This window comes from Seriola dumerili, unplaced genomic scaffold (assembly GCF_002260705.1).
Source record: "Seriola dumerili isolate Sdu_G_001 unplaced genomic scaffold, Sdu_1.0 BDQW01000025.1, whole genome shotgun sequence".
Lineage (NCBI taxonomy): Eukaryota > Metazoa > Chordata > Actinopteri > Carangiformes > Carangidae > Seriola > Seriola dumerili.
Genome location: NW_019174280.1, coordinates 1,082,173 through 1,109,943, shown reverse-complemented (window position 1 = coordinate 1,109,943; position 27,771 = coordinate 1,082,173). Strand labels below are relative to the sequence as shown.

The 27,771-nt window shown below is 42.1% G+C and overlaps 2 protein-coding genes and 1 pseudogene across 4 annotated transcripts in view; all 3 read left to right on the top strand.

Annotated features, from left to right (window-relative positions):
* The window catches only part of cfap206 (cilia and flagella associated protein 206), a 35,346-nt gene extending 29,911 nt beyond the window's left edge, over window positions 1-5,435 (top strand). The window contains exons 6-12 of the mRNA XM_022737825.1: window positions 771-985; window positions 1,134-1,253; window positions 2,184-2,382; window positions 2,491-2,628; window positions 3,974-4,167; window positions 4,279-4,422; window positions 5,196-5,435. Of these exons, the coding sequence (XP_022593546.1) occupies window positions 771-985; window positions 1,134-1,253; window positions 2,184-2,382; window positions 2,491-2,628; window positions 3,974-4,167; window positions 4,279-4,422; window positions 5,196-5,417 (1,232 nt within the window). The 3' untranslated portion in view covers window positions 5,418-5,435. The remainder of the gene's footprint in view (window positions 1-770; window positions 986-1,133; window positions 1,254-2,183; window positions 2,383-2,490; window positions 2,629-3,973; window positions 4,168-4,278; window positions 4,423-5,195) is intronic.
* Window positions 5,436-5,947: 512 nt separating this feature from the next.
* LOC111236131 lies at window positions 5,948-9,257 on the top strand (annotated as a pseudogene).
* A 1,636-nt stretch (window positions 9,258-10,893) lies between these two features.
* Window positions 10,894-27,489, top strand: gopc (golgi associated PDZ and coiled-coil motif containing). Of its 3 annotated transcripts, XM_022737933.1 has the most exons (9): window positions 10,894-11,390; window positions 14,865-15,029; window positions 18,560-18,583; window positions 21,178-21,353; window positions 22,177-22,342; window positions 22,426-22,521; window positions 23,765-23,929; window positions 24,434-24,599; window positions 25,478-27,489. In XM_022737933.1, the coding sequence occupies exons 1-9, from the start codon at window positions 11,130-11,132 to the stop codon at window positions 25,591-25,593; spliced, it is 1,335 nt and encodes a 444-aa protein (XP_022593654.1). In that variant the 5' UTR covers window positions 10,894-11,129; the 3' UTR covers window positions 25,594-27,489. The 3 variants fall into 3 exon arrangements, with proteins under 3 accessions (XP_022593654.1, XP_022593656.1, XP_022593655.1); XM_022737935.1 differs by lacking the exon at window positions 18,560-18,583 and having other exon boundaries at window positions 21,184-21,353; XM_022737934.1 differs by lacking the exon at window positions 18,560-18,583.
* The last annotated feature ends 282 nt before the right edge of the window (window positions 27,490-27,771 follow it).

Here is a 27,771-nt window from a genome sequence, read left to right as displayed (position 1 = left end):
CACTTGAAGATTCATTATCCGGTTCACAGCCTTCCTGTTTCTTGGTAGTCTTGGTGGTGCTAATTAATCGTGTGTTAGCATGCTCTTGTCCACTGTTTTGAGTCCATGGTAAGGTGGTGTCATTCCCACATAGTCCATTCGCTTCCACGTTCACTTCTAACCGGTGAATTTTGGTTTCAAGCACTGCAATCTTCTGTAGAAGTTTGTGTTAGTCGTCCGTGGAGAAGGGAGTCATCTTGCTGCTAATTAGCTTTAGCTAAGTGCCACGTTTCCAGTCACTGCAGTACAGGCTACTGAGGAGGTCATAAAAATGTTGAAATATAGCGAATAGCCTACAATATCTACAAACAATTAGTCTCAGGGAGCCACTGCTCATAGTTTATCGCAGAAGAAAAACAAGAATATCAGCAGAAAAAATGCAAGAGGAGGCGAGAGCAAGCAGAAAAGCGTCTGCACTGAGAGCAGACATCCAAAAGACAATATATGTCTTTCTGACATATAAGGTACATTAACAGATAGTTCACATTAAATCTACATCAAGTTTTTATGTAGACACACCACCTCCTGATGAGATCACAAAGTGGGGCTGGATCAGGGAAGAGCAGGTATAAAGTCATCAGCCAGGTTGGAAACACTTATGGGTTGTTCAGTTCTGGTGGTGGAGGAGAGCTGCTAGTGCCTCTACAATATGAGAATCTCTCTCCTTTACTACATCATCAGGCTATCTGCATTAAATAATTATAATGCCTACTTTTAACTTCTCTCTGCAGTGCCTGCGGCTCTTAATAAAACTCTTCCAGTCATTGGTAAAAGCATAGAAGCGGAGCTGAAGGTGTCACAAAGTTTGGCATGGAAATACACAACTGTGCTGGAGAAGCTAATGGACTCTGACAATCAGCCTGAAGACTGTGACATGCCCAGCATCTTACTCAAACAGGCTCTCTACAATGTCAGACAGCATGAAGTCTTCCTCAAAGTGTTACTGGTGAGGTAACAGCAGCTGGTAGCTGCTAATTATCGTTTATGTAATTGTGGTATTTTCATGTAGCTTTTGTGAGTCTTTGGTATAATCAACACACATTTTTCTTGCATCTTATTAAGTAAAAGAGGACATGTTTTCCCTTTACCACCAGGATGATGCTCGTTTATGTGCCCAGCATGTTGAATCCCTGCAGCTGGAGCTCTCATCACAGATGAAGCTGCTGAAAGAAACTGTGCAGTCAAAGCCAGCCGTCCCCACTGCAAAGGTTTTTGTAAGTGTCTTGATCACTGCTGTTATGTTGCTACTGTTATTATGACCTGTCATATCCATAGACTGTAAATAAAGATGGATGTACCCACAAGTTTCTGAAGAGCAGTTCTAAGTCAGAAGTGAGCTGCTCGGCAATGTCTACCTCCACCCAGAGCCATGGCTCTTACTCTGTCTAACTCCCGACTAATCCAAAAATGAGCAAAGAGGTGGGGCGTGACTCAATGCTTGCCGGTTTAATTACTGTGGCAGGCATATGCTCCCGTTAGCATCGTTACCACATCTGGGTGTCTCGCTGGAAGGCTAAGACTATTTCATTTGCTGGCTAATTAGCTAGTTAATGAGTTAAGCTAACAATCCAGGTTTGGTGAGCGCAGACACCGACAGCTGCTAATTACTGCTAACATTAAGTCTAGAGACCAAAACAGTTCCTGTACCAGGCTGTAAACATGTTTATTTCTGCTGTAAAGTTGGACATTTTAACATGGGAGTCTATGGGGATGGACTCACTGTTGGAGCCAGACTCTAGAGGAACTGCAGGTTTTGCTTCTTTAGTGTTGGCTTCATTTTTCAGCCTTGGAAGTTGATGCTTGGTCATATCATCTCTAAATGGAATAGCTCAGCATTTTGAGAAATACACATATTTGATTTCATTTTGAAAGTGAGTAGAAACGACTGACATCAGTTTTCTGTCTGTGCGTTTACTACAGAGCTGGAGTCAGTAGCTGGTTAGCCTGGTTCTCAATAGTTGTACCTCTCGATTGGTCACACGTTCCAGTTTAATTTAGAACTCCGCCACATTTTCTTTGTGCACATAACTTTAATCAGTTGTGAAAGATGTTGTCCCGTGTTTTTGGTTAAATGTGCCATATACATTTTTTGTTTTTGCTATTTCTACAGCCTCATTTTTGTCATTTCTCAAACTGTCCTTCAGCCACTGTTCAAGGCCCTATCAAAGCTGTGGTCTGGACTCCAGGATGAGGCTGCGCTGCTCAACATCCTCAGTAACATGAAGCTCAATCTGCAGCCTTTCCTCGCATCTCAGGCCAAGATTTTTTCTGAAGCTTATCTGGATGGCCTGCTGCAGGAGTCAGAGGTGAAGACAGATGAACAAAGAATGACTGAGTCTGCAGGTATGGCTGACTTCACCAACAACAAATCCGAAGAGTGAGATGGCTCTGATCTGAGCTTATCCAAGTGCTGCCTGAAATGCAGTTGTTTTCCTTCATTGTGCCTTTCAGACGAGCGTATTGTTCCAGCTGAGATGAAGACACAGGAATGGCTCCTGCCTGAAGCAACAGCCAGCATTAATCATCTGTTGCAGTATAATGGAGTCTGTGGCTACACGCTTGTCAGCAGAGACGGGCTTCTACTTCCAGGTACTGTTGTCACCAGTCTGATATGAGGGTGGGAATTTGGATGTCCGTTCTTGGTCAGATTCAGGCATATGGGTGAAAACCTCAGCATGCTACAAACAAACCAGGTTTCATGGAGTGTTTTCTTACCAGATGGAAAAAAAATAGTCCTTCATGGCAAACCATGACACCCCTTTACTTAACCTGCTTTCACCCCAACCTGAATCTGTTCTTGAAAGTGGGGCTTTATTGCCATAACATCTCCCTCACTGTATCCCACTGCCTCCTCGATCTCCATCCATCTATTTCTTTTTGCTGCTGATCCAGATTCAGGTTGTGGTGACAGCGCGTTAAGTAAAGGGGTGTCATGGTTTGCCATGACGGACAATTTGCATTTTGAGTTCTGTAAGTAAGTCACTTTTTGTTATTAAAAGCTGAGTTAGTTAGATGAGTTAGAACATGAGTTAGAACCAGCTCAAATGACTCATTTCAGTGTAAAGCAGCAGAAAAGACAGGCTGCAGTGGAAAAGTCAAAATATGCTCCTCTCTAACCACATCTCCTCGACCACGTCATGAGGTTAAAGATGTGAAGGAGAATTCATTAGGACTTAGGAAAAGAATCTGACTGCACTGACACTAAGATTTTTTTAACTAACTTTATTCATAACACATGGAGGATAAATCCTCCTTTCCTACCCACAGAACAAAGAGAACAGGACTGAAATGTTGAAATAAGATGACATGAAAGAAATGTACAAGTAGAAAAAGTTGAGCCCTTAAAACATTAATAAAAGATATAAGCAATGTGAAGGTTGTTATGGCCTGGACTCTCAGAGTGTTAGTGGGGTTTAGGAAAACAAGAGGAACACTGGAGGAAGAAAAACCTCCTTTACATTCATGATCACTCCTAACTGGTTCTATTCGGGCTTGAGTCGATCAGACTTCCAAGTTTCCAAGTGTTGATTGTATCACAAACATAAAGCTGCTCTGTTGTTTCTACGTTTATATTGGTCTGTCGTGGTGAAACTACAATTGTCTGTTGTTTTAAATGTTGCTGCAGCAAGGAATTGTGGGACGAGAGGGGTATGATACCTGCAAACAGAGGTCCAATCCTGAGGCAGGAAACCGGACACTCTGTCCCCTCCCAAAGGGAAACAAAGCATATAGGCTTTCACATGGCGACTGAGTAGTGTGATACCTCGATCATTGCAGTACACCCATCAAACCCCTTTTGAAAAGATAGGAATCACCACAACATGTGTAATATGAAATGTTACTATCATTTATTTCCTCTGCTCATGATTTGTCTTGATCTGTTAAATCTTTATCCAGTCTGTTTTGTTTTGAATATGTCACACTTCTTTTGCAGGTAACCCACACATTGGAGTCCTGAAACACAAAGAGAAGCTCTATGTTTTTACCTCCAAAAAAGCTGCCTTGGAATTTGCCTCCTGTCCAGACAACTTCATTGCAGAGGTTGCAGAAAAAGCCAAGCTCTCCCCTGAACTCATTCAGCTCCTCAAACTCCACCAACAGTTCTCCTGCGTCAGTCCATACTCTGAGGTGAGCAGCCTTCTCTGGGTAATTGGATACTTAAACACACAGATTCCACATTTTGTGCCATGATCTGCTTTTAATATGAAGAATAACACTGTTTAACTGGTGGTTTTGCAGCTGCAGCCAGGAGAGAGTTTACTAGTGAATCCCATCACTAAGTGTGAGAGTGGCACACAGACTGACATCCACCCAGTGGAGACAAACATTGTAAAGTCATATGAGTGGAACGAATGGGAGCTGAGACGAAAAGCTATCAAACGGGTGAGCCTGAATTCACAAGTTGTTTTCTTTGTCTATAGTCACTGTGTGGTTGAAGAGAGAGCTCTTTTCATCAGACAACGTCCAGGATCATCAGTCAGGAGTTTAGGCCATGCAGACCTCTCATTCATTTGAATGAGCCAGTTCATCAGTGCTGTGAGGGTGCAACATAGACAAAGCAGCGCAGGTCATCTGGAGCTGTGTTGGCCTATCACATGCATGCTAGTGAACTTTCCTGGTGCATTCATTTGTATTTCTACTGTTGACCTTGTGATCATCAAGACGAAAAATGAAATAGTTTCATTGTGATCATTTTCCAGAGATGTACAATCCTGTCAGTGAGTGGACAAAACATTGTGCATTGTGTTGAGGTGTGAAATGCATCAATCTGTTACTTCACTGATCAGGTTGTATAACACCGGAGTCAAAGGCAGTGGCTCATGACCTGGACTATTGAACTATTATTGTTTGTTACATACCTTCTTATTTATGGTTGATTTGTTATTTTTCTACTTTATAGTATTGTTATTTCTTGCTTTTTATCTTCTACCTCGTTTCGTATGCTGCAGTAACAAGTGAATTTCCCTGATGTGGGATCAATAAAGGTTTATATCTATCTATCTATCTATCTATCTATCTATCTATCTATCTATCTATCTATCTATCTATCTATCTAGATCATTCAATGACACTGTATTAATTAAGTAAAAACTGTAAAATAAAGAACCTTGTTAGTTTAATGACAAATACAAGTCTTTTGTATTTCATAATTCTAGGCTGATCTTCTGACCAAAGCAACACACTCAGCACAGACTGATCTGAGCCACATGAGGCGGGAGAACGTCACGCAGACCTGGCTGCCCAAGGATGCTGCTTGTCAAAGCAAGACAGATGCTGAGAGCAACGTCCCCAAGCCTCAGATCTACCTGGCAGGTCTGAGGGGACAGAAAGATGGACGCATGGTCAAAACAAACCTGACCAGATCTGTAGATGAATAACTAAGGTGTAAAAACTGTTTGAAGCCTAATAAAATAAAAGCTTATATAACACATTACATTGTTCTGGTTCATTTTGCTCTTAGTTAGTTGATGAGGACTGGAGGAGTCTGTGCAATCCTACAACTCTCTGTAACTTATTTCCTGTTAGACTTTTACACTGTGCTTTGGTGAGGAACTGAATTTAAACATTATGTTTGTTCATGAGAAAACTCCAAAGGCAACTTTTAAACACTCCTCCTCATGACGAGTAGCTGCTGAAGCCAGCTGCGGGTTATCACATGTGGGGTTCTCCTTCCATTGGCATGTCTCAGACACACATTGTTTGTATGCAGTGTTGTGTGTTTGCTATTTTGAAACTAGCCTAGTTACAAATTTAGGTCTTGTGCTGGGGCAGTTAACTAACGTGATAGTGACTCTGCAGTACACTGGCTTTAACTGGACACATACAGCCACTGTGAGTACTTCCTCACGTGAGAAGTGCTACCCACCCATCACTGTTGTAAATAAAGTTTTTTTGTGAATGGAACAAGATGTGTGACGGAGCAGAGCTACTGGTGGAGCTGAAACAGAGAGCTGGCTGCTGTATAGATGAAGCCGGAGCAAAGCTGCACAGCCTCAGTCAGGACATAACGAGCCATCCGGAGGTGAGGAGAGGAAGGCTCATGACAGACTCGTGGAGTTTTTCAGTCAGGAGAAAGGCTGGAAGGTTGACAGCCACTTCAAACTAGAAACAGCATTTGGAGCCACTTGGCAACCTGCAGGCAGCGAGCGGGGAGATGTGGTCAACGTGGGTTTCCTGTGTGAGTACGACGCCCTGCCGGGTGTAGGACATGCATGTGGACACAACATAATAGCCGAGGAAGATGGTGGAGGTAAAATTGACATGTTAAGGGAGGGAGCATTTGATGGTCTGGATGTGGTGTTTATGGCTCATCCATCAAAGGAGGATGCCACATACCTGCCCTGTGTGGCTGAGCATGAGTAAGCTTAATTACATCACACATTTCCTGTATGACTATGTTCCAATTTTCTGTTTGTTATGTTTACTTGTTCTTCACTGCAGGACTGATAATCTGTATCCCAGTCTGTGACCCAGTCCCAGAATAGAATGGAAAAGATCCTTAATGCAACAATCTCTTTCCCAGTGCAGTGCAACATTTATTATTGGGTTATGAACTATATTTAACTTGTGCAGCTCTGTATAGGACATTGGTACCGCAGTAAAAGTCATCTAAACAAATTTAGCTTCTTCTCATTTATCTGTTTTCTTATGTTGTGTTTGTGATGCTCCAGAGAAGCAGAGAACCAGAGAGACTGAAGTGTGTTTGTCTCATGTTCTCCAGTGTAACTGTAAAGTACCATGGTAAGGCGTCTCATGCCTCAGCCTGACCCAGGGAGGGAATCAATGCACTGGATGCCGCGGTGCTGTGCTACAACAACCTCTCTGTGCTCAGACAGCAGATGAAGCCTGACTGGAGAGTTCACGGTGAATAGCTGATGCTCCTCTGTGCTCATGTGTTGCTCTCAGGAGTTTGGAAAGCTGGGATTCAATCATGTTGTGTTGTGCAGGTATCATAAAGCATAATGGAGTGAAGCCAAACATCATTCCTGCCTACACTGAGCTGGAGTACTATCTGAGGACCCCGTCACGCTCTGAGCTTCCTGTCCTGAATGCTAAAGCTGAGAGGTGTTTTCAATCAGCTGCTTTGGCAACTGGCTGTGAGGTAAGAAAGCACGTCAGATTAAATGTCATCACTGCGTCAACACAAGCACAGGTTCAGCTGAGGATAGCTAAACTGGCTCTATGAAGTGACCTTATAAGGTCATAGACTGTAAATAAAGATGGACAAAGCCTGTGTTAGGTCACCCAGAGGTTTCTGAAGAGCAGATTTGAAGCTCAGAGCAAGCTGCTCTACTGTCGCCATCTTGGCAGTGTCTGACTCTGCCGCTAACACCCAGCTAATCCAAAAATGGACAAAGAGGAGGGGCGTGTGTTGAGCTGAAACTTTGATCCACCTATCACTGAAAGAGGCCACACCCTGAATTCTCCATAACTTTAAGCCTTAATAAAATGTAAACAGGTGAGTTATATAAACAGGTGTCATGAAGGAGGAAATTAGCTCTAGAGACCAAACCAGTTTTTGTACCAGGCTGTCAACATGTTTCTTTCTGCTGTAAAGTTGGACATTTTAACATGGGAGTCTATGGGGATTGACTTACTGTTGGAGCCCGACTCTAGTGGTCATTAGAGGAACTGCAGGTTTTATCACATCAGTATTGGCTTCATTTTCCAGCCTCAGAGGTTGCTGCTCGATCCCAACCTGTGGGCCAGGACCCACTGGTGGGCTGCAAAGATATTGCAAGTGGGCCAATGAATCATTTGCAAAACAGTACAATTTTTTAAAAAGTTGTCATTTTAAAATAAAATAATAGAAGATAAAAATAATGTCTTTAAGCGAAATTATCTTTAAAAATATTAAAAAATTTGAAAAACTCCTTTCATTTCCACACACCCACTTTCATTTCTCTCTTGTTAAGGCCTATCACTGTGATAAGCCAATGATAGGAACTTTTATGTTGTCGCTAGCCGGACTGCTGCCAGACCATGCACTTGTTTGCTATCGCAGTCTGATTGTTCAGTAAAAGATCACATCCATGGCAAAAACTGGAGCATCAAAATTGATAGCTGGTTAGCAACAGGAAGAATTAAAAGGAAAGAGAGTCAAGATTATCATTAAGATAGAAAATGCTCTGAGAAGGCATTATTTGGCCTCTGTATTGTTATGGGGTGGGGTGTGGGCCAGACAGATTTAGAGGATAATAACAGATTTTTTTGGTAATTTGTTTTTCAAATTTGTGATATTCCAGTTAAGTTGAGCTGTAGAAATAAACAATACCTGCTTATATTTAAAGGTTTTATAACACAGTCCTAATAAAAACGCTGTAGCTTTAAGAAGCCAACCTCAAACTATCTGCCTTTCAGGTCCAAGTAGAATTTGCAAGAAATAAATTTGACAACATGCTGCGTAATGCTACACTCGAGGAACTGTATGAGAGAAACAGAAAGGCTCTGGGGATGGACTTCACCACAGAAGAAGACATCCTCAGTAATGAGTCTGGTATGTGTACATCCTCTGTGTCTCTGCAATGCACAGACAGCATCAGTGCTGGGAGCAGGAAGACATGAAGAGGTGACTGAAATATGTAGAGGAGGGCAAAGTCGCACACAAGCACACGAGCTGACAGCTTCAACATTATGGTATGATCGTGTGTTTACAAATCTGTGTTAAGGCAGCTTAGCTTATTTGAAGGTCCTAGGTTCCAGTTTTATGGAACAAAGGAGGCAGCAGCTGCATCACCCTAACACACCTCGCTTTCTAATTATTAGTTGTGGGTTCTTTCTATGTCTAAATTTTGTCCCCTGCTTTAAATACAGGGATGATCAGTGACTTCTGAACATGAACCCTCTCTCTCTCACTCTTCTGCTCCCCAGGCTCCACAGACTTTGGCAATGTGACCTTTGTAGTTCCTGGCATCCACCCGTACCTCTACATCGGTTCTAATGCGATCAACCACACAGAGGAATATACTGTTGCTGCTGGTGTGCACCCCATTCACACACACACACACACACACACACACACACACACACACACACACACACACACACACACACACACACACACACACACTCTGAGAACAGCTAAGGCTCTGGCCATGACGGTGTTGGATGTGCTGCTGTGTCCAGAGCTGCTGCAGAGGGTGAAGCAGGAGTTCATAGAGGCCAAACTGAAGGAGGACAGGAGGCTGACAGGAGAGCACACAGACAGCTGCTGTTGACTCAAACACTAACAATTTTGTTTTACTTTGTGTTAATGTGTCGACTTTGTTGGTGGTTAGAAATTTACTTTCACTAATCAGTTAAACTGAAAAGAAAACTTTCAAAGTGACACAGGAAAATGACATCTTTAATGAACTCTTCCCTTTGAAGAGAGAGACACAGTTATGTCTGATGTTATGAAAAACAACAACTGGTTTTTTAAAGTGCCTTATCTCTTCAATGGTTTGTAATGCAGAGTAAAGGTACTGTATGTTGAAGTGGTGATCCCTTGAGTCCGGGGACAAAATCACCAGAGAACAGATGATCAGATATAACCAGACAGGACCCTGGACATTAAAAGGGTATAAATCCCCATCGAAATATTTCCATGATGCCACTTTGGACAAGAAAAACACCATAAAACATAAAGTCAATAATAATATATAATGATAATAATAATACAAATTTAGTTGTTTTATCTGTCCAAGGGGCAGCAGTTTTGTCTAACACTGGCGTATTAACAGTGATGTTAATCTTTGTGCATCGATCAATAAAATACAAATAAATATCAATAATTAATTCATTGCTGAATTTCTTTTGTCGACAGGCTGGTTCTTATTTTGATGTGCCACTGAAAAGTGTGATGTTTACTGCATGTTTTAGTCCTTGTTGCTTCATGTAGTTTACAACATGTCCAGTAGGGGGCAGTGATATCACATCATCATTAACTGCACATTTGTCAGTCAGCACTCCAGCCTGACTTACTTGTTGAAATGGGAGATATGGCATTGGACCACTGGGCTGTAATCCCGTTTTTTCAGTGTCTTTTTCAAGGGACATGGGAATCATCTGGTAAAAAAAAAAATTTTTGGGGGGGGATAAAATCAGTGGATTGAGAAATTGGGAATAGAAAAAGAGAGTAGGAAGCATATCAAGTGTGTTGGTCATCTTTCCCTTTTTGGCTGATGCCAGAACCAGATGTCGACTCAACCCTTCTGTCAAACTTCAATCTGATTTTCAATTCTTAATGAGATCCTTACCATTTTGTTTATAGTTGGAATTCTGGGCTGTGAAGTTAGGCTATCCTGAGCCCTGGGCATGCTGGGGCTAAAGGTAATGAAATTACGGATTGTATTGCAAAACCACCTTTTAAGAAAGAAATAGATGTTAATGTGTTCTTTGGGAAAGTTGATCTCAGAGAGGGCATTGAGAGGGAGTGGTAATGGAATGGGAGTGGTAGGCCAAAGTCATGTAGTTAATTAGTGTTGGGGTGCTGGAGCATCATGGTTTAAATAAATATTTACAAATTGTAGGAAAATGTCCAACTGATGTGAATGTGTTCTCCTGAGACATTGTAGTAAATAAAACACTGACAGGGACATGTTGTTTAAGATGACTGGATTGTTTTACAGTTAAAACTATGCTTGGCCAACATGAGAACCACCAGCTGACTGCAAAGGCACTTTTTCAGTTTATATCTATGGTTTAAATTCAAGTATATGGACTGAGTAGTGTAGTGTCGTTGTTCATACTGTGGAGGGCAATAACTCAGCCAGTAGCGTCAGAACCACCAGCCATGACGATAGAAGAAGAGGAGGCTCTGCCATCCACTGCTTCTCCCTGCAAACAGGCAGACTGTAGTAGCCGCCTCACAGATAGTCGAGAGTCTGTTGCGGGACTTCCTGGTCAGACTGTGTTTTCACCAGAATTAGAGACGCAGTTTGTCACACTCCTCTCCGCCAACCCGACAGACAGTCTAGTCATTGGGTTTCAGCGTTATTTCCACTGTTATTTCACCAGTGGTCAGCAGAGGGGGGATCCATTAACGTTACTCACCATCAAAGTTAGCTTGTAAGCTAACGCTAACGTTTGGGCTTTGCTGTGATTTAGCCATGTCCGCTTCGGCTGGATGCTCCCCGGCGGGCCACAGCTCGGGCCTCGGCCCCGGTATGTCCATGTTTCGCTGGCTAGAGGTGCTGGAGAAAGAGTTTGACAAGGCCTTTGTGGACGTGGATCTGCTGCTCGGAGAGATAGATCCAGATCAAGTCGACATTACGTACGAGGGTCGGCAGAAGATGACCAGCCTCAGCTCCTGTTTTGCTCAACTGTGTCACAAAACCCAGACGGTTTTCCAACTCAACCATAAACTAGAGGTTAGTAACTGTAGTTGGGTGCACGGTTAACGTTCACCACAGAGATATCATGTAGACTTTCCTGACTGATGAACTGAGAAGTGACCGATGGTGACGTAACGTTAACGTCCCTTCCCGGCGACAAACGCCGATTCAGACTGCTACTGTCACCCATGTTCCTCTGCCACACACCACTCTTGACCATCACTGCCTCTGTCGTCCAATAAAGAAAGAGTCTGTATTTCAACTAGCTTTATTATTCATCTCATCATTCCACTTCTCACTCTCGCCCCCACATTCCTCACGTACTCCGATTATTGCGAGATAATCAACTACATCTCATCTTTACCAGTTAGAATAAAAATTAAAAATCATTACTCCTTTTTTCAGTTCAAAGAGAAACATAATTAACAATAATAATGACCCCAATAATAATTCAATTATTTCTCATTTCAAGGAAAATAAGTGCTGTGATAAATAATACATGTAGATTAGAGGGCTTTTGACTAATGTGCATCTTAAAATAAAGAGTTTCCTCTCCGAAAATGAAATAAAAAGTGTAGCTTTAGTTTCCCTTTTTCACATCTGAACAATCAACCATCTCATCACATCTTGATCAGCTTCAACACCTCCATTAACACCTTTCTTTCCCTCTTGTATCCCACTTCCCCACTTACTGTTCCAACTATTGTCATTGTGTGTATCTCACTCACTGACTCAAGTCGCATTGATTGGCTGAGATGATGCAGTTGGCCTGTGAATTTCCTGGGCGACTAAACCAGTAAAAGCTAGAAAAGCTGCGGTGGTTAAGATAGAAAGGCTTCTTCAAAATGTAATAGTACTCAATTATTCATAGGTTACAGGCCGGTGGTCTGCCTATCAGTGACCTCAACTCCAGAGAATATCCAAACCAAGCTGTGGCTGTGGCTGATGATATGTCATTTATGAAAGTTGCCTATGGGTGTTATGTAAGACAGTCAGTTAGAGTCAATATGTAGTTGTTCTGTATAGGACCTACTAGGTCAACGACTAAATTAGCCCAGGGTCTGGGCGGCTGTTCGATTGGTTGGAGAGGTTCATTTTCCTGCAGCGGCTGGTTAATCACAAATTGTTCCACCTGTGCGCTCAGTCTTTCAACATTGTAGTCCATATAAAGACAAAAGAATTTGCCCCTCAGATACTGTTTGGTGCAAGCCTCAACCTCCGAGGCTGAAAAATGAAGCCAGCACGCCAAGTGCCAAAGCCTGCAGTTCCTCTAATGATATTTGGAACATTTAGAAGCCCCGCTGTAGATTTGCCATCTGCCAAAGATTTGTCACAGATGCTGCTGCTTAAGGAGCAAATCCGAGATTGACTGATTCTGTTGAACTAGCTAATAACGTCTTTGGTTATTTTTTTTCTTAACAGAATAATTTTATTTATAACCCTCATTGGAAGAAAGTCTATGGCCTGATATATGGTGGCCGACAAGAGCAAACACGCTGCAACGGCCCACAACACTTCCAATAGGAGAAACACGCTGCAAATTCATAAACGATGCAGATTCAAAAACATAGATGAAAATACAAAACAAATACAACCACGGGAACGTGCTGCAAATGAAAAACATGCTGCAGGAAGCCAAAACAAAGACATTAACAGCAAACACGCTGCAAATACAGAAATGCTGCAACAACCAAAACACACAAACCTCCCAAACAAATGCAACAGAAAAAGGCGCAGCATGTCCAGACAACACAACGGAAGAGCTCCAGGCCTCTAGGGGGAGCTCAAAGTGGTACACCTTGACCATTGAGCTTCGACCTGCAAGGCCAGACCAGAGACAGTTGGAGGAGGAGACAGTTCACTTTCGATTATTTCCCGTGACTGTGTCACATGGGTTTCTCCACCTCCCCACCCCTTTAGGAGACCAGCAGCAGGTCTAAGTCTGTTCATTCCAATGGGAGAAGTAGAACAACATCACAGATTATGACAGATTCTTTCGCCCCCACAGTCACCGAAATAAATATTGAATCCATTTTTCTAAAGCCGCAGATCTTCCCAACATTCTGGCATCAAACACAGATCTCTCTTCTCTCTGTCGGTTCTGGTCTCACTGCTGCAGCACTGCTGACGTCACTTTCCAACCACAGAAGTTCAGAGGGACTTTTATGTGAAACCATGAATTAAAAGTTTAAACTGAAATAAAACTTGTATATATCTTTGCTTAATAATACCATTCCTATTACTATCATTTAAGTGTTTTTGGAGGGAAAATAGAGTATTATTAGACTAATATGATCTTGTACTGGATTTATCAGATATTAAGATAGCAGATCAAAATGAGCAGCAATATCAGGCGCAAATTCATACTGTATCTAGTGTTGTATTGTGTTGTTATGTTTTGTCATGAAGAAGCATCACAACCACGCCTACTTAGGAGACAGGAAGTGTATCCCATTTTATACCATTGGCGCTGCCCGTAATGCGTATCTCTGGTCTGGTCTCTTGGGTCGAAGCTCAAGCTTATGGTCAAGATGTTCCACCTAAAGGCCTGGAGCTCTTCTGTTGTGTTGTCTGAATATGCAGCGCTTTTTTCTGTTGCATTTGTTTTGTAGGTTTGTGTGTTTTTGTTGTTGCATTGTTTCTGTATTTGCAGCGTGTTTGCTGTTAATGTCTTTGTTTTGCCTTCTTGCAGCGAGGAATTTATTTTAGCGTTATCAGTTAAAAAATTATGATACCAATAATCAGAAAGCCAGGCTGATAATCAGTTGATCCCTAATGTTGAGCTTCTGTCAGACAAAGACAACACTCACACATGATCATAGAGGATATGATGTCACTGACAGGAGACCAAATGACACGTTACCATGATTAAAATCACAGATTTCTCTGGTTTGAGAATTGATGGAAACATTTGGGATAATGTAAGAACACAACTCAACAACATATAGAACATAGATCTAGTTGTTTTTAGACATTTTAATGTGGAAAAGTTACAGATTAGAACTTTAAATTTATTGTGGAGCTTTAAACCTCTAAAAGTGCTTCTTATCTTATCTAGTCTTATCATATCTTATCTTATCTTATCTTGTGCACATGCTTGTGACATGATACAGTTGTACCAGTGGTGCCACACTATTCCACTGATCAGGCTGTGGCAGTAACACACCAAGATATAAGTGCCAAGAAAGACAGGAAAGAAGACTATAAGCTCGTAAACATGGATGTAAACAACGCAGGATTGAAAACGCTTTGAAGTTCTTTGATGAGGAAGGAAATGCATTCAACATATTTGTTAAAGATGAAGGAGACATGCACAGTATTCTGCTGAGTAACACTGGATGTTTGTTTACAAGACCACTCAGAGCACCTTTTAAGACAGGTTGTCTCCCAGTGTAGGATAGTCATGCCGGGACTGAGGCCGGTACAGTGTTGACTCTGACCTGACATATCTACCTCTGGTGTCCCTCCTCATCACCCCTCTCCTTCCACACCTCTTTCCCTCCCCTCCAGGCTCAGCTGGTGGACCTGCGTTCTGAGCTGACGGAGGCTAAGGCTGAGCGGGCAGTGGTGGACAGGGAGGTCCATGACCAGCTCCTGCAGCTCCATGCTCTCCAGCTGCAGGTTCACGCCAAGCAAGGCCAGGCTGAAGACTCTGACACCATCAAGGGCAGACTGGTAGGTGGGAGGAGGAGGTGCTGTTTTTTGGCATTTAGCCTTTATTTGTCAGAGACAACAGACTTATAGAGAGAGGCAGGGAGACATAAAGAAAGGTCTACGGTCGGAGTTGACCCGAGGGTGTTGCAGTTCTGTGTTTTAACCTGTTCACTCCAGGGAATACAAAGTTAAACTAAATATAAGCACATTGTATTTGACACTCTCACATCTGATCAGGCTGGTGTGAGTTTTTGTGATTAATTGTAAGGATCAAAAATCATGAACTTAAGTGGCTTCAGGAAGTTTTCACACCCTTTCACTTTCTGCACAAATCAGTCGACACTAAATAACACAAAACGACAGAGTGAAAACATGTTTTTAGAAATCTTGCATGCAAAATTATTAAATCAAAATCTGTAATCGCTCATTTATCAAAGTCTTCAGATCCTTTAATGTGGTGAACTGAACCGACTGGGCAGAGTTTAGACGCACAGCTGTATCACGTGTGTGTAGCAGTTCACCTGCAGGTCAGGACAAAGACCATGAAGTCCAGTGAACTCTGTAGACCTCTGTGATCAAACTGTGGTGAGAGATCAGGTCACAAAGCTCTGATTGTTCCCAGGAAAACAGTGGGAACAAGAACTGGAACTAGAACTCTTGTAGAGCTGGCTGTTGGCCGAGTTGACATTCATTTGGTCATATTTGTTGATGATGATGTTTTGGGCAAGGTCCTCCACTCTGAGTCGAGCAGCAGTGTGATATGTGGCTGCAGTTTAATACTGACTGAAGCCCCTTTACCACTGGTCAAAAAACCTGCCGAGACCCACTAACATCAGGCTCTTGTTGGCAGTGGAAACGGGAACAATCAGCATTCACACCCGGGTCACACGACTCTGTTTTAGACGCAGGTATTTATCAGCTCTGGCTCCGATCAGCAGTGATGTAAACACAACACCCGATTGAACATGTTCATTTTCACTAGGGCTGAACAATTAATTGCTTTTGCGATAATATCGCGACATGATAAAACGCGATTTTCTAACCTCAATGGCTGCGATTACACTCTGGTCACATGACATGCAAGCAGGAGTAGAGCAGTCAGCTAAAAGAGGGAGCAACAACTTGGCATGCTACATTTTGACCTGTTGTATAATGGCCTCAGGCTCGACAGAACCTGGCACTGCAAAAACTTTAGTGTCTAAGAGGAGCAGTACGTCGGTTGTGTGGAACTATTTTGGCTTTAAAAAAAGATGCTTAACAGCGTCAGGTATTTTGCAGAACCTGCCTTATGTTTGAAAGCATAATTCCATATGAACGTAATTCAAAACGGCACGGGGAATTACTCAGGCAATAACAGAGTTCATAGGGAAAGATAGGGCACAGTGACCAAGCCTGGGTTTACGGCTTTGATAAATACACGGGATAAGCGGTACAGCAGGCCCTCCCGCACATATTTTAGCCAGGTTGTCATACCAGAGCTATATGAAAAATGCACGCTGAGAGTCGCAGCGGAGTTTTTCGCTACTACAACTGACGTGGTCAGGCCATACAGCAGAGCCCAATCAGAGTCTTATGGTACATTTCATTAATGAAGACTTCGACCAGCTGGGATCTCCATGAAGAGAGCCATGTCTGCATAACGACAGACAATTTTACATTTTTACAAGGCTGTAAGTTAAACTAAGTCAATATTCTACTGTGAAATAGTTAAGTAAAAATATGTCGTTCATATAAGTTCATGCATCATCTAATTTCATCATGACACATAGGCCTGGCCTACATTGCTTGTGTTTGTTGAATAATACAGAAGATAAGGAACTTAAAAAAATAATCACATATTAAATTGCAATTGCAATATTGGTAAAAAAAAATTAGATTATTTTCCCAGATAGTTCAGCCCTAATTTTCACCCCTTTTCCTGCTTTGACGTCTGTCAGAGACAGACACTGTAACACACCCGTCACCTGTCCAGCACGGTGCTGTTACACCAGGAACACTGCCGTTACACCTTCCTCTGAGAGTGAGCTGCAGCCCAGAAATAAGTTTTAAAAACACACAATTGGGGCATCGAGTGGCACAGTGGGTTGAGCAGGCGCCCCATATGTAGAGGCTACAGTCCTCGCTGCAGTCGGCCCCGGTTCGAATCCCGCATCGGACGGCCCTTTACTGCATGTCATTCCCCCTCTCTCTGCCTCCCCATTTCCTGTCTCTCTCTACTATCCTGTCCAATAAAGGCACAAAAGCCCCCAAAAATGTATACTTTAAAAAAACACAATCACTGATGGAAGCGTCTCTCACAGAGGCTCTGACACTTACAGGAGCAACAACCTGAGGATGAGACGAGACACATCTGTTTTACTAGTTTACACAGCAGCTAGCAGCTCTCTCTCTCTCCACTGTGTCTGTGTGTGTGCTCTGTAAGTGCGTGTGATGACATCACTCCTTGCAGTTGTGTGTGTCCTAAGTCCGAACAGAAAGACAATCTCGACTGGCAGGGGAAAAGGAGTCAATCAGCTTTTATTAGCAGGTTTACCTGTGTTTAAAAAACCTGTTATACCTGATCATTTTGGTGGAAACAGGGTGTTAATCAAAGTGTGATGCTGGGGAGCTGAAGAACAGGAGCCTGAAAAACGAATCCAGTTTCCAGATATTTTATATTTTTTAGAGCCTGATCCCAGAGCAGTGCACTCTTCTATTCATAAATAATAAGAATACAACTTATTTTACACTGGCATTCAAAAACAAGACACCAATTCTAACCTGGAGGAGGGAGACACCTGCCTCTGAAGATGACCTCTTGAATGATATATGAATGCTGACAGATACTTGTCCTGTGCAGTGTACCATCAGACACCTGTGGATATGTTGACTATTGACTAAGTGAACGGTCGTCCCACAGTTTGCTGCTCAGGTAATGAACAAAAGTAAAAAGTAAAGTCTGAATATAAGGAGCAGCTGCTGGTGAATATGATCAGATGAAACTCTGTTCAGTATGTCTTCTGATTTCTACACTGTTTGTGTTAGTGTCAGTTTTCCTACACAAGCCTGTTCCTACACTAGTGGGGTATTTGCAGGGTGCCCTTGGAAGATGATTAAAACTTGGGTTAATTAAAATCAAACATGTGCTAATATAATGACCCCCCTTATTACCACGCTGCTGTCGAGCCTGCTCTTGAAATGAAAGTGGAACATCAGCAGCAGCTTTGGTCCTCTGGGATGGGGTTAGCAGCAGTAACGCCATGCACTAAGTGTTATGACTACATTGATAGCCCCACACAATCATTCAAGTTATGCAAATATTAGAATCATTAAAGAAAATCCAATTTTTTTTGCAGCTGTGTGCATGACGTGGCTGTTACAGGGAGGCTGCTGCTGCTTTGGTGCTCCTGTCCTCTGCTTTCCCACTGCTCTCAATGTTTTTAATTTTTCCATTTCTGATGTGCACATTGCTTTACAGTATCGAATGGTTAACTTGCTCACAATCTCTGTTGCCTGAATTTCTCTAATCTCTGACTTCTCTCTGCTCTTCCTCTGCCTCTTCTCCCCTAAAGCCTGCTCCAGCAGTGGAAGAGATGGTAAGTTTGTGTATGGGTGTTTCTCCACAAAATCAGTTTTAAAGTCATTAGTTTAGATTAACTATAGACTGTGTAGCTACACTTGACTCAAACAGTGCCTCAGTGACATTTAAAGGCAGGAGTAGAGAGGACTGAGACATGAATTACAGCTGTCAGACAGACGGTCAGTCATCTGTGGGTCACACTTGCAATATTTGCATGAACTTCCCAAAAATGCCCACATGCACATTAAACACAGTCAGTAGCCTCTGCCTCTAGGGGTCTCAATCAAAACAATTACAAAGACGGCGTTGAGTGACGTAATGAAATAGCATGGGATCATGGGAGTTGTTGTCTTCGCCACCATTACCGTAAGCTCCTCCCAGTTTGGATTCCTTCAGTGTCAGTGGTTCAGGAAATCAAACAGACCCAGTGATTCTAACTGTTAAAAACACTGAATGAAGCAGTTTGACATTTAAAGTCAGTGTTTGAGCAACGCTGTACGGAGGACAGAGACTCAGGGAAGAGCTGGAGCTGAGATTGATGCTAACCTTTGTTCTGATTGTTTCTCTGATAACTTATGAAGCAGACGTTCAGCAGGTTTTTACCAGCAGTTGAATTATCCACAGAGGTGTCCTCCTCTCCATAACAAACACACCAGGGGATTCAAACTAGTAGAAACACTGAATCAAGCAGTTTCAAGTTAAAAATCATTAATTCACTGATGCTTTTCAGTGGTCACAGGACATCTTGGAGCTGAGCTGTCTAACATTTCCTCAGCTTGTTTCTCTGATAACTTCAGATCCAGACGTCCAACAAACACAACACTGACACATGATCATAGAGGATATGATGTCATTGACAGGAGACTAATGACACGGAGCGTTACCATGATTATAATCACAGATTTCTCTGGTTTGAGAATTGATGGAAACATTAGGGATAATGTAAGAACACAACTCAACAACATACAGAACATAGATCTAGTTGTTTTTACACATTTTACTGTGAAATAGTTACAGATTAGAACTTTAAGCCTTCAAGCATGTGTGTGTTTCTCAGAGCACAAGGACACACTAAACAGCATTATAATTACCATTAAATGACAGTAAATCAGAACAAAAAAAGGAAAAAGGAACAATCAGCATTCACACCTGGGTCACATGACTCTGCAGTAGACCTGGGTATTTCACAGGTCTGGCTCTGATCAGCAGTGAGTGAACATCCCTTTGTTTCACCCCTTTTCCTGCTGTGACGTCTGTCAGAGACAGACACTGTAACACACCTGTCACCTGTCCAGCACGGTGCTGTTACACCAGGAACACTGCCGTTACACCTTCCTCTGAGAGTGAAGCTGCAGCCCAGAAATAAGTTTTAAAAACACACAATCACTGATGGAAGCGTCTCTCACAGAGGCTCTGACACTTACAGGAGCAACAACCTGAGGATGAGACGAGACACATCTGTTTTACTAGTTTACACAGCAGCTAGCAGCTCACTCTCTCTCCACTGTGTCTGTGTGTGTGCTCTGTAAGTGCATGTGATGACATCACTCCTTGCAGTTGTGTGTGTCCTCGGTCCGAACAGAAAGACAAAGTCGACTGGCAGGGGAAAAGGAGTCGATCAGCTTTTATTAGCAGGTTTACCTGTGTTTAAAAAACCTGTTATACCTGATCATTTTGGTGGAAACAGTATAAGCAGGAAATTTCAGTTTTTGCCTCTGAGACATCCTGCTGCTGGAAAACAGTGATGTTTCTTCCTAAAATAAGAGACTTTGCTGTCCACAGTTCCAGGAAATGACCTGACACCCACGCTTTTGCTGCTCAGGCCAGATTTGCACACACTGGGCACTGCACACACAGTGCACCAGTGTGTCATTGTTTGATTTTATAGCCCAGAGTTTAACTCTTGTCCAAACAGCCAATAGACAGAATTTGTGAGTAGCTGGTGAACATAGTGGAGTGTACAGCAGCTTAAGAGTCAGGGTATAGGAGACCATAGTGTATACTGGACTAATGTTGTTGCTGCATGTTTTTAGGCATGCAAACACATTAATCATCATCAGTCAACATTATGGCAATATGTCATTGTTGTGTTATTGCTAGTTGCACCTCCCTACTGGCTTAAAACATTTAATTAATGTAGATGCTTTAATTAAAATTATAAATACAGATAAATGGAACCTGAGCCAGGGCTCATTTCAGAAATTAAGATCGTGGTTTTAAAAAGAAATTCTCACCAAATCTATTTCTTTTTCTACTGAAAATATCTGTGACCCCATGGTGAGTGTGTCAGACAGTTGTATGAATTGAAACAAAATCAAAGCTAAACGCAGACCCTCAGATGCAGCTGTGACAGTAACATACCTGGATGCAGCCATTTCTCTGTGATTCATGTTTATAGAGGAAATACACTGAAATCACAGGAAAACATTCTGCTACACCTAATAATGTGTGAACTGATGTTTGTCAACAGAGATGCTGGTAAGATTGAAATGTTCATTTATCTGCAGAGATGATGTGATAATGGAGTTACAACTGCTGTGAAAACCACCTCTCCTAATTGCTTGTAGTGCTTGTTGTGTGTCGTGCTCACATGTGATGTGCTTTGTCTAGGAACAGGAGCTCGAGGCCAGTAAGAAGGACAAATTAGCAGAGGCAAGGCTAGAGGCAGAGGTGAGACTATATAAGAAAGAAAATGAGGCCCTCCGCAGGCACATGGCGGTACTGCAGGCCGAAGTGTACGGAGCCAGACTGGCGGCCAAATACTTGGACAAGGAACTGGCTGGCAGGTAAGAGCTGGAGCTCACAACACCTGTAGGTTCAAGTGGAGGGGTTACTAAGATATAATATGTTACAACACTACAACTGATGATAAACAATAATATAATAACCAGTGGTGGGGTCATGTAAACAACCTGTACTTACTTTTAGAGAAGCAAGTACACAGTAGTAATTGCAGGCTTCCATTCTATATACATGAATTTCTCGTAGGGGATAGATAAAGTATCTATCTATCTATCTATCTATCTATCTATCTATCTATCTATCTATCTATCTATCTATCTATCTATCTATCTATCTATCTATCTATCCTCTTCAGTACACACACTAGTAGTTTGAAATTACATGATTACACATAATGTGTTTTAGTTGAGACATTAACTCTATGTCTTTATCCTAAGGTTAAAATATGTTATAGGAGAAGTGTGGAGTACCTGCTCTGCAGGTGCACTGGCCACAAATACTATAATATTTCTCTGAACTGTATCCTCCTCTGACACTGTTTGCTCACTGACTGTTGGTCGTCTACAACTTGACCCTGATGATCTGCCACAAATACTAAATAACTCCATACATCAGTAATGGTGTGTTCTTTTACCATAAGTCGTGGTGGACCTGTTGTTGCCATAGACTGTAAATAAAGATGGGCGTAGCCTCTGTGACGTCACCCACAGGTTTCTGAGGAGCGGTTTTGAAGCTTAGAGTGAGCTGCTCTACCGTCGCCATCTTGGCAGTGTCCAAGCAAGAACTTAGAATGAGAACTTCTTGTTCTATTTGTCATGTTGACATAAAAAGTGGACTAGCTGAAACAAGATTTGGTTTGTCTCCCAGGGTGCAGCAGATCCAGTTACTAGGCCGTGACATGAAAGGACCGGCACACGACAAGCTGTGGAACCAGCTAGAGGCAGAGATTCACCTTCACCGCCATAAGACTGTCATCCGAGCATGTAGAGGTCGCAATGATCCTAAGAAACCTCTCCCCTCCCCCGTGGGGCATGTGAGTGAAAAACTACAAAACAGCTGAGCCTGTTGGTACCTTTATCTGTGCCTTCACATTTAAATGTGTTAATGTCATTACAGGACCCAGACATGTTGAAGAAAACCCAAGGAGTAGGCCCCATCAGAAAGGTGGTGCTAGTCAAAGATGACCATGAGGGACTGGGAATCTCCATTACAGTAAGACCCTGTTGTTTTTTCTGTGACAGCATCATTAAGTTAGACCCCAGATCCATTTTAACAGCTGCAATGTCAAGAGATGGTGCAGCAGCAGGGAATGAACTCAGCCTCTGGTTTGTCTTAATGTTGGTCTGCATTGTTAAGTCTTTTGTGAACAGATGGTGTTCTTGGAATAACTGTTCTAGTAACTGTTCCATACAGATCATGTGTGTGATGAAGCCCAGTGAAATTGTCCTCTAAACAGAAGCTCAACTGAATAAAGTTACCCTGTGTACACGAGAAACAACAAAAAATAATCTAACTACAACCATTGGTCCACGCTAACACTGCTGTGATATGCTACACAGCAATGCTAGTATTTAGCGATAGCAACATTTGCTGAACACATTGATAATATGGCTAACAGCAAGTTATCATGTCTACTGTAGCATTATTATTACTAATGTAGCATTATGTAGCATCAAAGAGAAGAAAACCCAGTTCTGAGTCCAGCCGGACCCTTTAGCAGCTGGTAGGGTTCTCCTCTCAGTAAACCAGGCCAGTATTGGCTCCACGGACTGGGACAGAGATTCAGCCTTGGACTGATCCACTGGGACCGGATGCACTGATGGAGCCGGTAAAAACTATACGGATGTTTTGATGGTCCACCGGCCGACCAGGATTTGAGCCGGTAGTCCTCAGTCCAGTCCACCTGTGCTCTGGTCTGGTCTCTTTCTTCTTCAGTGGAGGAAATTCTGAAGGTCACTCTCACCTGAACGCTGGCCTGCACTGAGCCATGCCATGACTACACTATATCTTTACAGAGAAAACAGTTGTCAACTGCTGTATTTTTGTTTAAAATCTCATTTACAGAACCTTTAATGTCTGTTTGTGTTGTATTGTAGCTGAGTTGTATTTGCCCATGGATGCCCCCAAACCTTTTCACACAGCTGTATGGTTCAACTTTTTCAACTTGCTGTCTGTGTGACTATAGAACCACAGAAACCACACCGGAGCTAATTACAGTCGGTGGATAGTGGCAGCTTGGTCTTGAGTGGGATTGGAGGTGGCCAGATGCTCACTGTCTGAAGCCACTGATTGAGCTGTTAATTAATTCATATATATACAAAAATGGCTGTATGACTGCAGAGTACTTGCATGCCCATTGGGATGAAATCAGATTTGGTGTGAGTGATGGAAATTTTAGGGTAGGAGCACAGTTCCAGGCGAGCTGAGTCAAGTCTTGTGTGTCTGTTCTCATCAGGGCGGGAAGGAGCACGGTGTTCCCATTTTAATTTCAGAGATCCATCCGAGTCAGCCCGCAGACAGATGTGGAGGTCTGCATGTCGGAGATGCCATCCTCGCTGTCAACAGCATCAATCTGCGAGATGCCAAACACAAGGAGGCTGTCACCATTCTGTCCCAGCAGGTAACACAGGAGAGCACACACATACACATGCACACATAACCGCGGTCAGTCCCATCCTTGTGGACATGATATTTCAGTAACGCCTCGAAGGAACTTCTTCAAAGTTGGCACAAACATTCTCTAGGACTCAAGGATGGACTGATTAGATGGCTTAGGATCATTGCAGCCTCTGCGAACTCATTTGTTGGCCAAAGGTCAAGGGATCAAGTTCACGGTGACCTCATAAAACATGGTTTTGGCCTTGTGAACGCAACCTTGAGGGAATTTCTTGAAATTTGGCACAATTGTTCATTGGGACTCAAGGACGAACTGATTAGATTGTGGTGATCAAAGGTCAAAGACACTGTGACCTCCTAAAACACTTCTTAGCCTTTATTCACAGCAATTATGACAAAATTTCACACAAATACAGGGATGTAACCTGAAACCAGTCTGAGCGGAGGAGGCAGACAACCACCAGGGGCTCATGCTAGTTTAAAAGTGGTCATTCTGTGTCTTTGTCAGCGAGGACAGATAGAGTTTGAAGTGGTGTACGTGGCTCCTGAGGTGGACAGTGATGATGAGAATGTGGAGTATGAAGACGACAGTGGCCATCGCTACCGGCTCTACCTGGATGAGCTGGACGACAGCAGCACAGCACCACCTAGCAACAGCTCTGCATCTCTGCAAGGTGCGTTTTCAAAACTTGTTTTGACCACTAATTAGCTGCACACAGATCCATAAAAAGTCCTTCACAGTGCTTCAATTCTCAAATACAACGTTCTCCGTTCTGCTTTTGAAATAAAGAAAAGGAAAACAAAAACAATAAAATTCTAAACATATATACACACATAAACATATACACACATAAACAGACTGCTCAGTCTTCGTCCTCTGTGGTTGAAGTACGTGCTTGGGGTGTAATGAGCCGACAGCTGTTGAATACTGATCTGTGAGGAGTCGTTTTACTGCTTTTAAACTTAACTTTGTTTTATCAGGAATTGGTTCAAACTTTTAGGAAACTTCCAAACATGTACTTTGTTTCTTTTTGTCCAGAGAAAAAAATCATTCATTTTCATTCCTCCACACGTCCATCTGTCTCATTCTCATGAACGTAATATCTCAGTAACAAGGCTAGAGACAGAAACAGTGTACATATTTTATTATATTTATATTTTTCTGTAATATTTCTATTTATTTATATTTTTATTGTAAATATTTTATCTTATTGTTATCTGTTTTTTATATTTATTAATAATAACAATACTTGCTTGTTTTATCTTTGTTTATATTTCATCTTACTATATTTATCGTTATGCACCCAAACACCAAAGCAAATCCCTCATATATGGAAACCTACTTGAGAATGAACCAGAATCCGATTCTCTGATTCTGATTTTATACAAAATAGGATTCAGCCTCTACCCCCCCCCCCCAAACTCTTAGTGCCTACACACCATGGTACAACTCTGCTGTGGTTGCAAGTGATGCTTCTGGTCAATGTAGAAAAACATATAACATGAATATAACATATAGATTATAACTTATAAATCTGTGTCCACCCTGCAGCTCTGGAGAAGATGTCACTGAACAATGGACCAGAGAATGGAGATACTGGGATCTCCAGTGAGACCCCCTCAGAGGAAACCCCCTCAAAGCCTCCTGAGACTGACTGCTCCTTCTAGAGGCTCAGCCATTGTTATTTGGAGAGACAACAAGGATTGGAGGGGAAATCCCTCTCAAAGAACTGAATCAAAGGATTCTCTGAGAAACCCAGGAACAAGGGAAAATGAACAGAAAGCGTCTGTTTTCCCTTCTTCCTCTTGGTGTTCTAGGATGGTAGGATTTGGGGGTTTAGCCTGGGCATGTGGCAATGATGTGGGGTAAAATACATATTTGAAGAAGCAGAGGTGTAAAGATATGTAGAGGAGGGAGTGATACTGAACAATGTTTTTTGAGATATTTTATGAAGATACTTATGGGAATCGTCAGGACAGCTGTATATGAGAAGAGAGGATGCTGTCCTGGAGGCTCAGACATCAGAGGAAGAGGTTACTCATAGTTGAAAATGTCTTTCAGGGAGACACTTGTGAGTGTTTTGCTTCTGTTTGTATAGTTATTCATTTCGTCTTGACAACTTTATGACAATACGACATTGTCTTGTAGGGATCCCGGGAGAGGCCAGGAAAATATCTTTAAAGACTGTTCTACTCGAAGAGAATAAATCTGTTGACAAGGCTCTCACACAAGTGATCATTGTACCTAGCAACAGCAAGGCCGTTCATTCACATTCAGGTGAGATGTTAAAAAGTCCAATGAAAAAACTGTAGTGAAATAAACATCAAATGAAAAAATGCAGTAAAATCTTTTTTAAAACGCATATAAAACCTAAGCAGGTAGGTAGGAAGGTCGTCTGTTGAATCATGTATCCAGGGTCAAATATCCAACAACTACATAAAGGAACATACTAAACACTGAAAGAGTCTTTCTCTATGGTTATCCATAAAATGTAGAACATTCTTTCATGTGATGTAATTTACCCTCTGGTGACTGCTCTTACCTTTTGACAACAGTGGCTGTGAAAAAGAGAATTGTATCTGCATCACACTGCAGCCGTCTCTGTCTGTGAGGGCAGCATGAGTCGTAAAGCTTTGACAGGTGCTGTCTCATCTTTTGTCTAACGTTTTCAGTCATAAGCGGTCACCTTTTTAATGCTACGTTCAGGGGATCCTGGTCAGGTCATGAAGCTCTTCAGAGCAAAGCAATCAGAGACTGAAGATGATGCCATATGTCAATTTTAGGCAGAACGGAACAAGTCAAGACATTTTTTATTTCAGTGACTGTACTTGTCATACTAGTGTATGACCTCCAACCTGGTCGTGGTGTTGAATCCTATTTGGAATGTGGTGACTGTAGGTGGATGTTCCTTTGACCCATTCTCCCGCCAGAGCTTTTTAGCCTTGTTCCATCACTAACATATTTTGGCATGTCACTGTATGTTGAATATACAGGGGTGGGCCACAATAACACTTGTATGATATAATGTAATTGAATACAATCATTTTTAATAATGGGGTCTTTCTTAATTTGTGTGTATTGCTGTATACTTTGTTATTGTTTTTTTATGGTATCACATTAAGTTCTATTGTAACACACTGTATTTTGTCAGGAACACTTCACAGTAATTTAATGCAGTAAAGTACAACAAATTGCAAAGTACTCTACAACGAGTTAAGAGGTCAGTCAGCCCCTCCCTGACACCAGCCTCACCAGTGTACTGTTTGATATAAGATATCCAGTTGAATATTTTGTGGTGCCCAGCTCTTGTGTCTGTTGGCACCACTGCTACCTGCCAGTGTTCTGACCCGAAGGAGCACGAGTAAGTGGAACCCTTAGTATGACTCTGTGACCTAACAGCATTCACATGTCGGTCTCTACTTGCTTTTTCCTACTGTGTTCCCTCGGCGCTTGGTTTGTGTCTCTAAACTCTTCACATACAGTATATGATGTGCATCTTTATAAGTAATGTATTCAAGCTAAACAATTTATTTAGCCTTTAAATAAAGTTTGTTTTCAATTTGGTTTGTTTGTAATACATCTGGAGTATGTCTTTAAAATGTCTTCAGTCCCTTAAAGCTCACCTCAGAGAAAATAAATTATAATTCAAACTACGCCTGCAATCAAGCTTGACATGGTCCAATCACTTGCATGCAATCTGGACCTGGAGGCTAACAGACTGAATCAGACGCCTTCAGACAGCACCAGGATGTGATTCAGTTAGAAATGTGTTAAACAATATCAAATCCATAATAAAATGTGTTAACACATACATTATAGACAAAAATAAACAAATAGTTTAAGAT

What these genes read in the sequence shown, in the direction of transcription:
- gopc (XM_022737933.1), top strand. Translation starts at nt 11,130, where the DNA reads ATGTCCGCTTCGGCTGGATGCTCCCCGGCGGGCCACAGCTCGGGCCTC. An exon ending in GACAAGGAACTGGCTGGCAG is followed by an intron (nt 21,354 to 22,176) that starts GTAAGAGCTGGA and finishes TTTGTCTCCCAG; the next exon opens with GGTGCAGCAGATCCAGTTAC. An exon ending in TCCCCTCCCCCGTGGGGCAT is followed by an intron (nt 22,343 to 22,425) that starts GTGAGTGAAAAA and finishes ATGTCATTACAG; the next exon opens with GACCCAGACATGTTGAAGAA.